Genomic DNA, 19,006 nt, shown 5'->3' on the forward strand with positions numbered 1-19,006 from the left:
GAATAGAAACATAGAATGTGTCGGCAGATAAGAACCATTTGGCCCATCTAGTCTGCCCAATATATCTGAATCCTATGAATAGTCCCTGGCCCTATCTTATATGAAGGATAGCCTTATGCCTATCCCATGCATGCTTAAACTCCTTCACTGTATTTGCAGCTACCACTTCTGCAGGAAGGTTATTCCATGCATCCACTACTCTCTCAGTAAAGTAATACTTCCTCATATTACTTTTAAACCTTTGCCCCTCTAATTTAAAACTGTGTCCTCTTGTGGTAGTTTTTCTTCTTTTAAATATGCTCTCCTCCTTTACCGAGTTGATTCCCTTTATGTATTTAAAAGTTTCTATCATATCCCCTCTGTCTCTTCTTTCTTCCAAGCTATACATGTTAAGGTCCTTTAACCTTTCCTGGTAAGTTTTTTCCTGCAATCCATGTACTAGTTTAGTGTGTAACAAACTGCACTACTGTGATCCATAAGAAAAGTATAGCCATAAAAGCTTTGTCCATACTTCTGCTTTAAGGAGGAGGGGGCTGGGGAATTATATTTACTATAATTATCCCTGCCTGTACTGGGCTGGCAGATTTCATCATCAATTGTTAACTAGAAGTGCACATTGTATGTCCTAACAAATGGTTAAAAGTTCTCAAGGCTTGAGTGGTACACTTTAAAAAAAAAAAAAAAATAGTCTCTACATCTGACCCTTAACACTTCCTGCCTCCCAACCCTTTAATGGATCAAAATGCCGGGAGGTGGAGGCAGGCATTCCGTTCAGGCGTCCGCTGTGACAACGGTCACATGATCAGAAATCTCCTGATTGCAATTATGCATCAGGATCTTTCCGTGACACTTCAGTTAGGGCTCTTTCACACGGGCGTTCCGTATGTCAGTTTTTCATCCCATCCGTTTGCGGATGAAAAACGGACATAATGTATCTCTATGTAAATACGGATGTCAGCGGATGACCATCAGCTGACATCCGTTTTTCGTCAGTTCAGTTTTTTTTGAACGGAAGAGAAACCTATTTTTTCTTCCGTTCAAAAAACGGAACGGACGCAAAAACGGATGTCAGTGGTGTCATCCGCTGACATCCGTATTTACATAGAGATACATTATGTCCGTTTTTCATCCGCAAACGGATGGGATGAAAAACGGACATACGGACCGGATGACACAAGTGTCATCCGTGTCCGTTTCAAAAAAAAAAAAAAAAAAAAAAAAAAAAAGGAACTGATCGGGCATAAAAAAACTGAACGCCCATGTGAAAGAGCCCTTACTGTGCTGGCAGAGCGCTGGGAGCACGCTCTCAGTACAGTTAACCGTTTGCATATAGCCGCATATATGCGGCCACTTGGCATTAAACCTCACCCACCGAGAGGGCGCATATATGCATGTGGCCTGATGGAAGAGGTTAATTGCACATTACAAAGTATTATGATGAATTTTAAGCTGCCTATAGAGTCCTATGTATAAACCTGCTCAAAATAAACAACTATAAAAAGGGTAAGAAATAGGTTTTAATCAGTGGCGGCCTGTGCATAGGGGGCGCCAGGGCGCCGCCCCCCCCCTGAAAAAAGGAAAAAAAAAAAATTAAAAAAAAAAAAAAAAAAAATTACAAAAAGATCGATAAAGTTTTCCAAAAAAAAAAATTGTGTTCGCCGGCCTATGTGGAGGCTGTGGGGGGGTGGGGTTTACGACCCAGAAGAGGCGCCGATTGGCTGCCTTCTGGGGCGTAACCTGGGCGCAGGGTACAGCGCTAGGAAACCCCCACTTTCGGAATGTCCTGGCTGTGATTGGTCCAGTCTCCAGCCTGGACCAATCATCATCCAGGACATCTGATGCTGACCCGTGACCCCGCTGACGTCGCGTACGTCAGTCACGAGTCAGTGCGGTGGACGGCCGGCACAGCAGAGCGGAGCGGAGACTTGGAGAGAGCAGACCGGACACCGGAATCGGCAGGGAGACGGACGGACGGACGGACGACCAGGCAGTCACCTCAGCAGGCCGCAGCGTCTCTCTCCAGAGGAGTGGAGGTCATCTGACATCTGGACTGGAAGAGAAGATCGAGCCACCGGTAAGTGAGTCCTTCTCAGTCAGCGGGAAACTGAAAGAAAAACCACGGGATGCACAAGGCTATGGAAGGCAGCCATATTCTTCTGCCTCATTTTAATAGTATGCTGTAGCCCCTGGGACCACACTGTGCTGCTGTCCTACATTGTATTCTGGGGACCCAGGGGTCACATTCTGCTGCTCTACTGTTTTGTGGCCCAACACTGTGGGGGAGATGGGACTGGAGGGGGAGGACATGGGATGGGGGAGATGGGACTGGAGGGGGAGGACATGGGATGGGGGAGATGGGACTGGAGGGGGAGGACATGGGATGGGGGAGATGGGACTGGAGGGGGAGGACATGGATGGGGGAGATGGGACTGGAGGGGGAGGACATGGATGGGGGAGATGGGACTAGGAGGAGGAAGACATGGGATGGGGGAGATGGGACTGGAGGGGGAGGACATGGATGGGGGAGATGGGACTAGGAGGAGGAAGACATGGGATGGGGGAGATGGGACTGGAGGGGGAGGACATGGGATGGGGGAGATGGGACTGGAGGGGGAGGACATGGGATGGGGGAGATGGGACTGGAGGGGGAGGACATGGGATGGGGGAGATGGGACTAGAGGAGGAGGAAGACATGGGATGGGGGAGATGGGACTGGAGGGGGAGGACATGGGATGGGGGAGATGGGACTGGAGGGGGAGGACATGGGATGGGGGAGATGGGACTGGAGGGGGAGGACATGGGATGGGGGAGATGGGACTGGAGGGGGAGGACAGGGATGGGGGAGATGGGACTGGAGGGGGAGAACATGGATGGGGGAGATGGGACTGGAGGGGGAGGACATGGATGGGGGAGATGGGACTGGAGGGGGAGGACATGGATGGGGGAGATGGGACTGGAGGGGGAGGACATGGGGTGGGGGAGATGGGACTGGAGGGGGAGGACATGGGGTGGGGGAGATGGGACTGGAGGGGGAGGACATGGGATGGGTGAGATGGGACTGGAGGGGGAGGACATGGGATGGGTGAGATGGGACTGGAGGGGGAGGACATGGGATGGGTGAGATGGGACTGGAGGGGGAGGACATGGATGGGTGAGATGGGACTGGAGGAGGAGGAAGACATGGGATGGAGGGGGACATGGTGGGATGGTCAGTGCGTGGATTTAGTGGGCAGGCCCTGGAGAATGTTTTAGGTTAGGCATGGGGGGGGGGGGGGGGCTGGCCTAAAGTTGTGTAAGGGGTCCCAGAATTTCTGGTGGCTGCCCTGGCGCCAATGTTATGGGGCAGACTGGAGTTAGAACTAAGCCCTCCAGTGCCTCGCTGAGACGGCTGACATCTTCCAACAGTCTTCCTTTCAGATTTGCAGCCTCTGGCTATATAAGTGGCTGGGGGGGACGGGATGACATCACTCCCACACATGCAGGCAAAGGTGGAGCCTAAAGAGGAAGGGATGTGGTTTTGCAAATGACAAGAAGGGTCTTAAACAGGAAGGGGTGTGGCCTTGACAGGAAGGGGGTCATATTTAAATTAGGGGTGCACGAGTTTAGATAGGCCTAGGGCAGCACAAAACCTAAATACACCACTGAATACAGTATTTTGATTTGTCCACAAATGTGATTTTGTATATGCCACAGTTTTTGATAAAAGATTTTTTTTTTTTTTTGTAATAAAGTATAGTGGTAGTTCACACAACAAACAGTATATCACTTTTTCATAGCTGTGTATATGTAGATCAGAGTCGTTATTGACAATTGTCTATAAAAGCATAGAAACAGGAGTTAATTAGGTTTCAGCTGTAGTGCTACTCCAAGAGGAGACGCTGAATTGTTTTGTTAATTCCTCTGTATACTTGAAGATGACACACCTCACTCACCTAGCACTTACAAACACACTGTAAGGTATTTCAAGTAATTTATTATGTCAAGCATAGCCTAAAACCTAGTACACACCACTATTTTTTTTCCATTCAATTTAGGGGGCTGAACAAAAAAAACCTGACAACTCAGATCAGAGCTGCTGTACTAACAATCCAATGTTAGTACAGTGACCTCCCTTGCTATTCTCTTGTTTTATTTGACAGGGGGACAGCCCGGTCAGCGCTCTCAGCCACTGGCTGATTGTGAGCCGATCGGCAGACCTTTTGCTGGCTTGAACCTTTAACAGAACCTGGCCAAGCAGCCGGCTTCTGTCAGACCGGCTGCCATACACACGGGCCGAATGTTGGCCTGTTTCTATTGAACCAGCTGAAATTCGGCCTATGTGTACTAGGCTAAAAAGAAGAAAGGATTATCAAGTGTTATACAAACAATCCATAAGACATTGCCACTACTCTCAGAGATGTGGTTAAACACTCACAGTTTTTCTGAATGACAGTTATAACTGCCCCATAGCACATTTACTGCTACAGGGTGGCCCTCCTGTGCAAAATCACGTATAGATACACGATTCTGCACTTCCGCCTATGGGGCGTGTGAGCGCTCTGCCGGTGGCCCCCTTCTGCTGTGAATACTCACAGCAGGAGCCGATCTGCGGGTGCTGGGCACTGGATGTCCACTAGTGCACGCCATTCATCAGGCAGAGACACAGAATGGAGATCTGCCTATGTAAACAAGGCAGATCTCTGTTCTGACAGGCGAGAAGGGATGGATTGTATGTCCCTGCAAAACATGGAAAAAAAATTAATCAGCAGTGGCGGCTTGTGCATAGGGGGCGCTGGGGCGCCGCCCCCCCCCCCCCCCCCTAAAAAAAGAAAAGAAAAAAAAATACAAAAAGATCAATAAAGTTTTCAAAAAAAAAAATTGTGTTCGCCGGCCTATGTGGAGGCTGTGGGGGTGGGGGGGTGGGGTTTACGACCCAGAAGAGGCGCCGATTGGCTGCCTTTTGGGGGCGTAACCTGGGCGCAGGGCACAGCACTAGGACACCCCCACTTTCGTGATATCCTGGCTGTGATTGGTCCAGTCTCCAGCCTGGACCAATCATCATCCAGGACATCCGATGCTGACCCGTGACCCCGCTGATGTCGCGTGCGTCAGTCACGACTGGAGTGGACGGTGGACAGACGGGCACTGCAGAGCGGAGAGGAGACCGGAATCGGATTCAGAGACGGACGACCCGACCAGTCACCTCACCAGGCCGCAGCCGCGCAGCGTCTCAAGAGGAGCGGAGGTCATCTGGAAGAGAAGACAGACACTACAGTGCACGAACTCGATCACCCTGGTAAGTGAGTCCTCCTCAGCGGCCGGCAATGGAGGGATCTGAATCTGATCAGTCGGCCAGCATTGCCATTTGCCATACAACTCATTCCAGATGATCTCTCCCTCTTCTTGGCTCCCTCCCATTGATGGATTATTTTAGGGAAACCCCGGGCCATAAAGTGTACAAGAAGGGCAGTGTCACCCAAAATAAGCTTCAGCTGAGCTCACCATACACCAGAATTTGGGTAAAAATATTTGTCATATTTTGTAAAAAAAAAAAAAAAAAATGACAAATATGTTGGAAAGGAGGGAGAAGGGTTTGGGAGAGTAGAACTTTCCCTTTTTGGAGTGAGGTTTCCTTCTAAACAGATTTCATTATAATATGTATAACCTTTCCCCCAATGCAAACAACATTGACAGTCAGAATTTAATTCGTTCAAGAGTCAAGACAATATATGCATCCTGTCCTTAGAATTTTATGGTCAGTGCAGTTAAAAATGAATATCCATTTGAACCGAAAAGCGAACATTGCCAGCCATTGAATAACACTGCTTTTCACAGTCAGCACGAGGTCTGGGTGCTCCCATTCCAAATTGTGTGCCAATGTAGACTTTGCATTTTTGTGTACCAACTATATTGACCAGACCATAAAAAAATGCTGGGCAGTGGGCAGCACTGTGGGCACTGGGCAGCCATTGCCATCCATTCCATGCCAAATTAGATTGCCATGCCTTGCCAATTTGCCATCACCAATGCCATCCATGCCTGCTGTACCTACCTGTTTTGCCATGGGCTGGGTCCATCCATCATGGTTGGTTGGATCATGGATGGACCCAGGCCAGGCCAGAACAGGTAGGTACAGGCATGTGAGGTCACGGTGCAAGATTTATCAAGTTACCCAGGCCAGGCCCAGACCAGAGTGTGCACAGATATCGTTGATATATATATATATATATATATATATATATATATATATATATATATCATCATGGATGGATGGATGATACATCCATCCATGGATTGATATATATATATATATATATATATATATATATATATATATATATAAAATCATATCTGCACACTGTGGTCTGGGCCCGGCCTTGGTAACTTGATGTTATTCTTCTTGCACCTTGACCTCACATGCCTGTACCTACCTGTTTTCCCCTGGCCTGGGTCCATCCATCCATCCATGATGATAATGATATCTGTACTCTCGTCTGGGCCCGGCCTGGGTAACTTGATAAATCTTGCACCGTCCGTGACCTGCCTGAGTGCCTGTACTACCTACCTGTTCTGGCCTGGGTCCATCCATCCATCCATCATGGATGGTTGGATGGACCCAGGCCAGGCCAGAACAGGTAGGTACAGGCATGTCACGGTGCAAGATTTATCAAGTTACCCAGGCCGGGCCCAGACCACAGTGTGCAGATATCATTATATATATCATCATGGATGGATCATCCATCCATCCATCCATCCATTCATGATGATATATGTGATAGATGGTGGTGGTCACAGTCTGCATTGATGTCTGATCATTGGGGGCACAGCAAGCTGGTGGTCAGTCTGCATTGATGATTGGGTGGGGGAGCACGGCATGCTGGTCATGTCTAATGCCCCATACACACGTGCAGATAATCTGCAGACTTTTGTCTGCAGACTTACCAAAACCATATAATATGAGGTCAAACCTAAACACTTTCAATGTGTATGCAATCCGGCAGGCCCTTGCACTACATAGAAAAGGTAAGTCTGCAGACAAAAGTCTGCAGATAATCTGCACGTGTGTACGGGGCACAAGGCCTACATACACAGGGTATCTGTGGCCTATACATATTAACAGCCTGTGTACAGTATATATATCTGTGTTGGAGTTACTTCATGTGCAGACATTTACTAATGTATGTGAATTCAGTGTGCAGGCTCTAAATTATTTTACTTTTTAAATGGGACAATTACTCCTCTTCAGAATATTAACTTTATGTTTTAATAATTTTACTGAGTTAGTGAGTTTTATACCATCTTATACCAGGCCGCTGTGTGCCATTTACTATTAATAAATATATAGTGCCAGGCCAGCAGCCTGCTTAGCAGTGAGTGTACACCATATAAGACAGTGCAGGTCAAGCCAATTACATTGTACACTGGCTAAGTTAGCATAGCACTTTACCAGTGTACAATGTCATTGGCCTGGCCTGGCCTGCACTGTCTTATATGGTGTACACTCACTGCTAAGCAGGCTGCTGGCCTGGCACTATATATTTATTAATAGTAAATGGCACACAGCGGCCTGTTAGAAGATGGTATAAAACTCACTAAGGGCTCTTTCACACGGGCGATCCGATCAGATCCGCCTGTCAGTTTTTTTAGGCGGATCTGATCGGATCCTCCATGCAGCTCTATGGGGCAGCGGATGTCAGCGGAGACCCCTCCACTGACACCCGCTGCCATCTGTATCCAATCCTGTCTGTGAAATCTGGACGGATGGAAACCCTATTTTTCCATCCGTTCAGTGATCGGATGAGAGCTGACAGGTGGTCCGCTCTCATCTGATCCCCCATAGAGGGCAGCAGGGGCTGAGACACCTCCCTCTCCGCTCTGCAAGTGGAGACGGAGCTGTCATTTGCCAGCTCAGCGGGGATCGCGGATGGATCCCCGCTGAGCAACACGGATCCGCCTACGGAGGCGGACCGTGTGAAAGAGCCCTTACTCAGTAAATTTATTAAAACATAAAGTTAATATTCTGAAGAGGAGTAATTGTCCCATTTAAAAAGTAAAATAATTTACACAGACAGCGGCCTGGTAGAAGATGGTTCCATCATGGTTATGGACTGGTGGCATGATGAGAAGTCCTTGTAGAAGTTCTGGCCTCATCCAGGACAGGGAAGGATGCCACACTGCCCACTCTATTAGGGATGCCCCCCCCCCCCATCCTATGATAAGGAGTCCAGACAGCCTGCTGAGCCACCCTCCTATTCCTAGATTCACACAAAGGTAAAATGAGTAAACTTGACACATTTTAATTCAGTTTTAATAGTTATCACTGATGGAGGTCACACAGTCTAGGAATGGGAGGGTGGCTCAGCAGGCTGTCTGGACTCCTTATTATCATAGGAGGGGGTTGGAGAAATCCCTAATAGCAGAGTGGGTAGTGGCACCTTCCCTGTCCTGGATGAGGGAATGGATCTTGAGGACTTTTTTATAGTGACCTGTAATTAGTTTCTTTATGTTCACCTGCTGATCCTGCTAGTAAGACTAAGTGCATTGTTTTCAACAAAACAAGCAGTCCTGCAGATGTTGCAGTTAGAAGGTTCTGACAAACCATTTACACTGACAGAGGTGCTCACAATGATCAGCTTTTGTATATTTATGTCAGTTTCCATATGCTGCTGCACCTTTTTTCTTGCTTGTCTCAGCAATACCACTTCTGATCATTTGCATGTAGTCAGTACAACATGTCACTGTAGACCACTGTAAAAATCATTAAGTAGGCGAACAAAAAATGTGTGTGCGAGGCTTCAGGGTGACGTGCAAAACACCTTCAAACCTCCTAGCCTAACTATCATAACTCTTGATTAAATAGACACTTGCATATAGAATTGCCATACGGATCTCTCTTTTAAACATTCCCATATTGTCCTTTGACTCCTAGGTACTGATCATTTTGGAAGTGAGGCACATTTGTCAGCCATGATGAGTAATAGAGAAAATTCTGTGGTAGCTTTAAAAGAAAACCCCTTCTCGCGGCGTTCTGATGCTGAGAAAAAGAGGCTAAAGGAGCTTGGACCAGATCGTCCCAACTTGCAAATTAAGCAGCAGGCAAGTGATCGTGGTCGAGTTTACACTCGGAGCTTTTCCACCACTTGCTATGAGAGACGGAGTTGGCTTGCTGGATGTGATGTCAGTAATGCCTTCTTTTGTTTTCCCTGTTTGCTGTTTCAAGCTCATGGAACTGACACATTGTGGATATCAACAGGGGTTTCTGACCTGAAACATCTCACTGACAAGTGCAAGCGGCATGAAGGTAGCCGAAGTCATCTGACCAATGCTATGAGGCTCCAGCTTTTTGGGAGCCATAGCATTGCTGAACAGCTAGATCAAAGCTACAGGACTGCCATAAGAAAGCACAATGAGGAAGTCACCAAAAATAGACACATCCTGTCTAGAATTATAGACTGCGTGAAATTTTGTGGTGCTTTTGAGCTTGCTTTGCGTGGCCATGATGAGAGTGCCACTTCAGATAATCCCGGGATATTCCGTGGCTTGGTCGACTTTGTATCTTCTCTGGATGGAGTTTTGAAAGAGCACCTTGAGAACGCCACTGTGTTTAAGGGAACTTCAAAAACTGTGCAGAACGAGCTCTTGGACTGTATGTTGTCAGTTATTAAAGACCAAATTGTCCAAGAAGCACAAAACAGTGATTTTCTTTCCATCCAGGCCGACGAGACCACTGATATTGCCACACAGTGCCAACTTGTGCTTGTGCTGCGCTACATTGATGGCAACAACCGCATCCAAGAGAGGTTTTTTGAGTTTATTCCTCTGCATACAACGACAGCTGATTCCATCGCTACAGCACTACAAGAGCGTCTTGCTGTCATCCTTCCAGAGGATCAGAAGAGTAAACTCATCTGCCAAGCCTATGATGGAGCTAGTGTGATGAGGGGTGCCACTGGAGGTGTGCAAAGGAAGATCCAGGATGTTTACCCAAATGCCCATTACATCCACTGCTATGCACATCAGCTGAATCTGATAATGCAGCAGGCCACTTCTCGCATATCCAAAGTGAGAATTTTTTTTTCTAACCTTGGAGGGTTTGCCAGCTTTTTCTCCAGATCACCAAAGCGCACGGATGTTCTGGATAAAGTAGTTGCCCATCGACTACCAACATCAAGCAGTGTCAGATGGAACTTCCACAGCCGTGCTGTCAATACAGTCTTTGAGCACAGAGAGGACCTCATTCGCTGTTTTGAACAAATCCAGGATTCTGGTGACTTTGACCTTACTACCACCAGAGAGGCAGGAGCCTTTGCCATGATGCTGGAGAATCAGGAGTTTATTTTTTTTCTGAACCTTTTCCACAAAATCATGCCACATGTGGACCTCCTCTATGCCAAACTCCAGCGGAAGGACATAGATTCAGTCCACATTAAGGGGAGCATCCAGCAGTTCCAGCAGGCCATACAGAAGATCAGGTAGCAGCTGTATTCATCCCTTTCCATGTTGTTGTTTTTTTTTTTTTTTGTTGTTTTAATTATTCTTACTACTTCTACATTTTTCAGAGATTCTCTGCATTCCCTGGTTGGTGAACTGAGTGAAGGTGGTTCCCAACCGAAGAGGCGGTGCCCGTTTGACCCAGCAACCCATAAAGTTATTGCAACAGAGGTTAGTTTTTATTTGTAGAAAATAATGTTTTTTTTTTTCCCTCTAGTGGACAAAATTGGTATTACAGCATTCATAGCTCCCAGACCATCAGAAATGCATACAACTTAGAAACATTTACTTAGAATGTCCTGTGTTGATGTGTATGGAGTTCTGAGAAATTCTGGATTCAAAAACACTGAATATGATCTTCCTTTATAATAACTTAAACCTTAAAATGTTAACAAGTGCTTTTTGAAATCATAATTTCTCTGCATCCCATACAAATGCCCAAGACATTCTGAGTACATATTTAAGTTTCATGCATTTCTGATGCTCAGGGAGCTGACACATGACATTGACATTTTGTCACCAGTACCTAATTTTGTTTTTTTTCTCATTCTTGATAGGTCTGTGATACCATCCTCCTACACACCATGGAGCGGTTCTCCTTCACAGACCATCTGGTTAGTGCCACCCTGCTTCAAGCGGACAAGTTTGAGCAGTATGCGAGGGAATTCCCAAAGGATGCACTTAGCACTACTGTGAAAACCTATCCTGTACTTGATGGGAGTAGGTTAAAAACGGAGCTTAGTCTCCTCTACTCCGAGGAGCAATTCCGAACATGTCAGGGAGCTGTGGACTTATTCCAGTTTTTTGTGGCGAACAATCTTACAGATGTCTTTGCAGAGACTTTCACTCTCCTCAAGATCCTCATCACCACACCCATGACCACAGCAGAGGCTGAGAGGTGCTTCTCAACCCTAAAAAGGATCAAGACTTTTCTGAGGAACACCATGACCCAGGAGAGGTTGAATGCATTGGCCATGCTGTCTATGGAAAAGAGACTGGTGACAGAGATGACCGATTTCAACCAGAAGGTCATCGAGAAATTTGCATCCCTTAAGGAAAGAAGAGCAAAATTTCTTTTCAGATAAGGACGCTGGCTTTTTGTGGTTTGGTTTTAGTTTTCTTCTTTCATGTTTGAATTTTGTTAATAAAATGTTCAAAGCAATACATTTGTCATTTTTCTTCCATTTTCCTTCCAGTTCACAATTTTGTGCCGGTCTATCACATGAAATATGTGAGGGGTTGTAACAAATGAAAAACATCAATTACAGAGTGCGCTAAAAAATTATGGAACACAAATATTCACAAAAATGGTGATTGCTGATATTCAGCTAAACACAAAGTCTATATTCTAAATGATGAGACTGTGCAAAAGTCTTGAAAATCCAAAGAATATAGTGAGGTTGGGGAGTGATGAAGGATAAGGGTGACCTCTTCCCAAACGGTGATCCAGACAGTGCTCAAATGTACACGTGATGCACCCGGTGTTAAGAAGGGACTCTTACCAGATGATGGAGAGATGCAAACATATAGTGTATAATCCTGGAGTCCGTTAGGTCAGCTTGTAGGAGAGAATTCACAATAGGAATAAAGCGACCATCTGCTTCCAAAGTGTAGGGATCTAGAGGCTTCCACTCAAGGGGATATCGCCACCTTGTGCTAGGCTGAACTTCTTCCTCCACTCACTGCAGGCTCCACTCCTCCCCCTCCTGGCATGAAGCTCCCTCTGCTCTGCACACATGATATATAAATGCTGCAGCACAACTTCTACTTCACCTCCATCCATCCATCCCCCACATTGTACATGGAGCATTCCCCGGATCCAGCCCGGTTATCCCCCACATTGTACATGGAGCATTCCCCGGATCCAGCCCGGTGGAATGAATGAATGAATCACATGAAATACATGTACGTTTTTTGGTGGTAAATAACATGACAAAATATGGATTATTTAAAGGGGTAACTATGAATGCTTTATCAAGGCACTCTTCCTTGATCACTCATGGCCCCTTTAACACTTGTGTGGCATCAAAGTCAGGCAATTTTTTACCGCGTTTTTTGCCGCAAATTTTTCTTTTTGCGCCCCCCCAAAAATTTTGAGCACCAGCCGCCACTGGTTTTAATACATTATTTTAGAAATGCTGTGTGAATGGGAATAAGAACATATAGTGAGGGATGTCTAATTAGTCTGCAAAAGTGGAAATACCCTTTAGGGCACTTAGACTGGTGGAGAAATGTACATGCCAAAACCTCTTAAACTAGATATGCTGGACTGATCGGGTTTATTTTCCTACAGCCTCTCATAAAAAATAGTGACCACTGGGTGGCAGTAAAAACAAAACATCATTACTAAACAATTCCTAATAGTTTGTTATGGAAATTATAAACATCAGGCAAGACCCACTGTCCCTGGGCCCGAATTTCAAAGTCCTTGAGTGCCGGTTCATATTTATGCCTATGTGGGAACACTGCAAATACACAGCGTGTTCCCGCATCGCATCCGCAGCACAGGCAGTTCACACTGCCATATGCGATACGCTGGGGGTGTCAATTCAAAGTTAACGACACCCCCAGATCAGATCGCATATAAGTGTATGGCTGAATTTGCACCACACAGACATCGCATGTAATTTTAGAAGCAGTGTGCTCCGAATTACATGCGATCTCTATGATCGCATAAATGTGAACTGGCACTCAATAGTAAACAAGTGGTTGTAAACCCTTACATATACCCAGTGAAGTGACTGTCTTCAGGTGATACACAGATGAAACAAATCCTCCTACATAGGGTGTACCTGTTTATCTGCAGTTTTCTCTACATCCAAAGTCTAAAATTTATAAAGCTTGTCGGAGCTTTTAGAAAACAGGGGACGGAAAGCTGAAGTTACTCACTGCAAATCTCAGTGAGGAGAGCTCTAAGAGCTGACTGCAGCGAAGCGACATCCCCCCCCCCCCTCCCTTCACACAGCACACAGGAACAGAGCTGAGGCGGTGAATCACAGGCTGTGTGCTGGAGCTCCCTCCCGTCACCATTTTTCTCTTGGTCTCAGGGAAAACTTGTCAGAAGTGATTCATGCTGATGGCAGAGGAATGACACTTAGTGCTCTTACTTTAGACAAGTACACACTATAGAGAGATATGCTTTGTTCATATTTCATGTGTGAGTTTTACAACCACTTTAAAGTGTATGTTCATTCAGCTTCACGAGAAAATAAAAAATAAAAAAATATAATACTATGCTGTCTAACATTGGTATATTAACACAATGTTCTAAGCCTACCTAGCAGCAGCCAGGGTTTCCCGTTTTAAGAAATGCAGGCTAAAACCAAATTCAAAAAGAGGCTTCTTAAAATCTTCTGCAGCCAGCTATGGCGTCTGTCCGGAGTTATTTTAGAGACCATGCAGCTATTGGGCTGCACATGTGCAGTGTCTAATTTATTCTGTCGCCTATGATGAGCTGCAACACTGCACATAAGTGACCCAAATGTACAAGCCGGCACCCCCCCCATGGCATTAGGAGGTGCTGGTCCTAACCGCTGCTCTGTCTTTACAAAAACCTAAAGACAGAGCCAACGCTGGCAGTGGAGGATTTTAGGAAGCTTCCCTAGAATGCAGCTTTTGACTTCACTGTTTAAGCAGAAAGGGAGCCCTGGCTGGTAGGTAGGTTTAGCACTCTACGCTGTAATACCCATATGGGCAGCATAGTGTGCTTTTTGGTAAAGCTGAACTTTATTTTATTTTTATTTCAGTAAAAAGGTGAATTTTGCCTTTAAGTAAAAATTTTAAATGCACATTTATTTTGCAGTTAAAAAAATGTGCATTTACAATTTTTTAAAAGGAGCCTGCAAAGTATTGCACCCACAATCAGCAGATGCAGTGTCAGACAACTGCATGCACAGTCTCCCTCCATATTTCAGCCCATACCTCTGTACCTGCTATTAGCTTGCAAGCTGGAGGGAGTGTGAATGAACTATGAGCATGCTAATCAGAATGCTTGTGGCCCATTCAAACTACAAGTCAACAGGACTTATAGTTTTCTCATTTGCTGCTACCTGTGAATGAATGATGTGGCTGTGTGGGAAGCCATGCAGTTTTCAAAATGAGAGCGAGGGTGCAGGAAGAAGATCCCCTACCCGATGTCACAAGGGAGGTGAAGGGGGGGGGGTGCAGGAGCAGGTCTGGCACATATCACACCCTGGGTGTAATGTGTAAAATGCTCCAGAGTGTGAACTTACCATTTAAGATACTACATAAAATTGAAAAATAAAAAGTAATAAAAGATAGCAGATGAGATGCCTTACTGTCATTGGCAAAGAATGAGCAGAAAAGAGAATGACTACGTCTCCTCTCTTGTCTTCCGGAAACAAACTCAGCTCTTTCTGGATGTGGTCGGCAAAACACTGAAATCCAATAAAATGAAAAGCAGGGTGTTAATTTGTGAGCCTCCAATTGACATACATATTATATATATATATATATATATATATATATATATATATATATATATATATATATATATATATATATATATATATATACACACACACACACACACACACATTATATATATATATATATATATATATATATATATATATATATATATATATATATATATATATATATATATATATATAATAAATATAAAAGAAGCTGGTTGGTGCTTCTAAGAATCCAAATAAAGCCATCAGTAAACTTCCAGAGGGTCCCTCTGCCTACTACAGGGCTTATCTGCTGATTTAGGCCAGGGAAAAATTAAGAGGATGATATACAGTGCATCCGCAGAGTATTTACTGCGCTTTACTTTTTCCACATTTGCTATGTTACAGCCTTATTCCAAAATTGATTCATTATTTTCCTCAAAATTCTACAAACAATACCCCAGAATAACAACGTGAAAGAAGTTTGTTTGAAATCTTTTCAAATATATTAAAAATAAAACACAAAAAAATCCCATGTACATAAGTATTCACAGCCTTTGCTCAATATTTTGTTGAAGCACCTTTGGCACCAATTACAGCCTCAAGTCTTTTTGAGTTTGATGCTTAAAGCTTGGCACACCTATTTTTGGGCAGTTTCTCACATTTTTCTTTTCAGGACCTCTCACGCTCCATCAGGTGAGATGGGGAGCATTGATGCACAGCCATTTTCAGATTTCTCCAGAGAGGTTTAATCGGGTTCAAGTCTGGGCTCTGGCTGGGCCACTCAAGGACATTCACAGAGTTCTCCCGTAGCCACTCTTTTGTTATCTTGGCTGTCTGCTTCATTGTCCTGTTGGAAGATGAACCTTCACCCCAGTCTGAAGTCCAGAGTGCTCTGGAGCAGGTTTTCATCAAGGATGTCTCTGTCTCGATCCTGACTAGTCTCCCAGTTCTTGCTGCTAAATAGAAAACATCCCCACAGCATGATGCTGCCACCACCATGCTTTATAATAGGGATGGTATTGGCCAGGTGATGAGCGGTGCTTGATTTCCTCCAGACATGACGATTGCCATTCAGGCCAAAGAGTTCAATCTCCGTTTCATCAGATCAGATAATTTTGTTTCTCATGGTCGAAGAGAGTCTTTGAGGTGCCTTTTTGCAAACTCCAGGTGGGCTGTCATGTGCCTTTTACTGAGGAGTTGCTTCCATCTGGCCCCTCTACCATACAGGCCTGATTGGTGGAGTGCTGCAGAGATGGTTGTTCTTGTGGAAGGTTCTCCTCTCTCAACAGAGAAATGCTGGAGCCCTGTCAGGGTGACCATCAGGTTCTTGGTCACCTCCCTAAGGCCCTTCTCCCCCGATCGCTCAGTTAGGCTGGGCGGCCTTCTCTAGGAAGAGTCCTGGTGGTTCCAAACTTCTTCCATTTACGGATGATGAAGGTCCCAATGAGCACAGTGGCCTCCAATGCTGCAGAATTTTTTCTGTACCCTTCCCAGATCTGTGCCTGGTTACAATCCTGTCTGAGAGGTCAACAGACAATACCTTGGACTTCATGGCTCGGTTTGTGCTCCGACATGCACTGTTAACAGTGGGACCTTTTCTAGACAGGTGTGGGCCTTTCCAAATCATGTCCAATCAACTGAATTTACCACAGGTGGACTCAAGGAAGGCCAGTGGAAAAAATATGCACCTGAGCTCAATTTTGAGTGTCGTGGCAAAGGCTGGGAATACTTCTGTACATGTTATTTGTTTTTTTATTTTTAATAAATTTGAAAAGATTTCAAAACAAACTTCTTTTACGTTGTCATGGGGTATTATTTGTAGAATTATAGGAGAAATAATAAATTCAATCCATTTTGGAATAAGGCTGCAACATAACAAAATGTGGAAAAAGTGAAACACTAAATACTTTCTGGAATGCACTGTACTTTCCTTATTACTCGCTTCCGCAAACTTACTTCTGTGTGACCGATCGCCCAAGCCCCCTCCCCAATCTTCCAATACCAGACCAGTCACAGCTCTCGGATGTCATCCTGTACAACGCAGAACCAGCAGTCCTGCAAATGCACATGAGTACCCCAAGGGCTCACCCACATTCCAGATCATCGGGGGGAGCACAAGCTGCTGCGGAAGTGAGGAATATGGTATATTATTTTATTTGTCATCCTCTATACAAAAGGTAACCCCTGCAGTAGGGAGGAGGACCCATTGCAAGTGTAAATATCTTTTTTCATGGGATTCAGCTTTAAGCTAGAAGGTCAGATCAGCTTTGATGCTGCAGCGTACCTGTATGAGTAGAGGGTGTGTTGGCCATCTGTCGATTACGCTCCACTTCATTGAGGGTTTAACCCCCTTAGAATTATAGTACCGATAAATGGCATTCAAGCTGCTACCTACATGGGGAATATGCAGTCAAAAACGGAATAAAAACATAAAAAACATAGCTCAAGTCACACTGCAGGATAAGGATTTTTCTTTTTTAAACCGTTATTTTCAGCTGAATCCAAGGAGATTGGAATATCACTACAGTGACTACTGCATTTTTATTTTGCACCATAGCACACTAAAACGAGTTACAAAGCACAATCAATGTGTTTGGAAGGGATGTAAGAGGAAATCGTAAAAAGAAAAAAAATTGAAAAAAAAAAAAAAAAAAAAAACCCCCTACAAAAACTGCACTACCAAACATTTGAAAAAAATAAAAAACAATGCATTTCAACTAATGTAGAAAAAAAAAAAAAAGCACACGTCAACACACATGCAATTTCAATGTGTTTTTATTTGTGCTGTGGTGTGAATGAGCCTTTACACTAATTTGTAGAACAATGAGATCTCTGGAAATCCCAGTAGAAAGTAGTTTTAACCCTGGTTGATCCTGCTGTTCAATGTCCCTCCCTCCTTGTCTGTGTCCCCGCTGCAGTCTGAGAGATTGTGTAGACCAGCTATTGCCACATTAACTGAGCATGCTCCAGTTTTAGTTCCCTTCTTAGCTGTATTTTTCCTCCTTTTTCTTATATGTGCAGCCCACATGACTATACAATCACACATGGGTGTATACACAGTAGTAAATGATAGCCCACTCCCTCCATTCTCCTCTATGCCCATTAAACAGCTCTGCATTATGGATAAAGGATATTACATGTTGATTAATGGAGGCTTCACCTTTCTATAATTCTGAGCACATACAAACAACAGGCACAGGGTGGAAGGCCGCTAAACAGGCTGTGATTGGTAGAACCTCCCCACAGATAGCTCACACCATGTTTTTGCACAAAAGTAAAGATTTAGGTTCAAATACCAATTTGTATGAGGATTTAAAACATTTCTTTGATATTCTGTATTTTCCTCTGAATTCTGAAGGCTTTTTTTTTTGAACATGTGACCAGCAGCAAAGCACTAGAAGCAACTCCTGCCACTGTTTCCCTGCAGACAGGCTGGGAAAGAGCTGACTTTTTTTTTTTTTTTTTTTTTTTTTTTTTTACAGTGCCATTATATATATATATATATATATATATATATATATATATATATATATATATATATATATATATATATATATATATATATATATATATATATATATATAGAGAAGGGGTAATGTAAATGAAACAGCGTGTTTAGTATCACTTTAAGGCATTTTGATATTTGCATAACTCCTCCCAAAACACAGCCCACTGCCTACATTAAGGCTGAGAGCTCTTAAGAGAAATACTGCGACAAGGTGCTGTGATTTTTCAGGAAACGATGTACAGCACACGCTGCTAATAACCCCTTATACCAGCCATCATCTGCCTGCATAGCATAGAGAAGTACATGGATCCAGTGACATCATTGCTGGGTCTAATAGAAGGTTTGTAATGAAGAAAGTCAAATGTTATCGAAAAAATTCTATTAACATGTACATGGGGGGAGGGGGGGTTGCTTGAAAAGGAAGAAAGGGAAAATATAAGAAGATTAAACTTCAGCTTTAAGTTGACAAACTGGTTGTGACGTTTGGAATTCAGTAAAGCTCTGGAACTCCTTACAGAACCAAGACTAAATTCCAAAATAATGTGTTAAATGCACAAAAGAGAAACACGTGTAAACGTTAAGGGAGCCTACATGTGTTGATCCAAAA

At 44.3% G+C, this 19,006-nt stretch overlaps 1 protein-coding gene across 1 annotated transcript in view; it reads right to left on the bottom strand.

Moving 5' to 3' along the window:
* FECH (ferrochelatase) overlaps nucleotides 1-19,006 on the bottom strand; it is a 60,916-nt gene that overhangs the window by 21,886 nt on the left and 20,024 nt on the right. Inside the window, exons 6-7 of the mRNA XM_082243209.1 lie at nucleotides 17,176-17,282; nucleotides 14,769-14,867 (exon numbers count right to left, since the gene is read on the bottom strand). Coding sequence (XP_082099335.1) covers nucleotides 14,769-14,867; nucleotides 17,176-17,282 — 206 coding nt within the window. The remainder of the gene's footprint in view (nucleotides 1-14,768; nucleotides 14,868-17,175; nucleotides 17,283-19,006) is intronic.

This window comes from Pelophylax lessonae, assembly GCF_965119305.1.
Source record: "Pelophylax lessonae genome assembly, chromosome: 1".
NCBI classification, from domain to species: domain Eukaryota; kingdom Metazoa; phylum Chordata; class Amphibia; order Anura; family Ranidae; genus Pelophylax; species Pelophylax lessonae.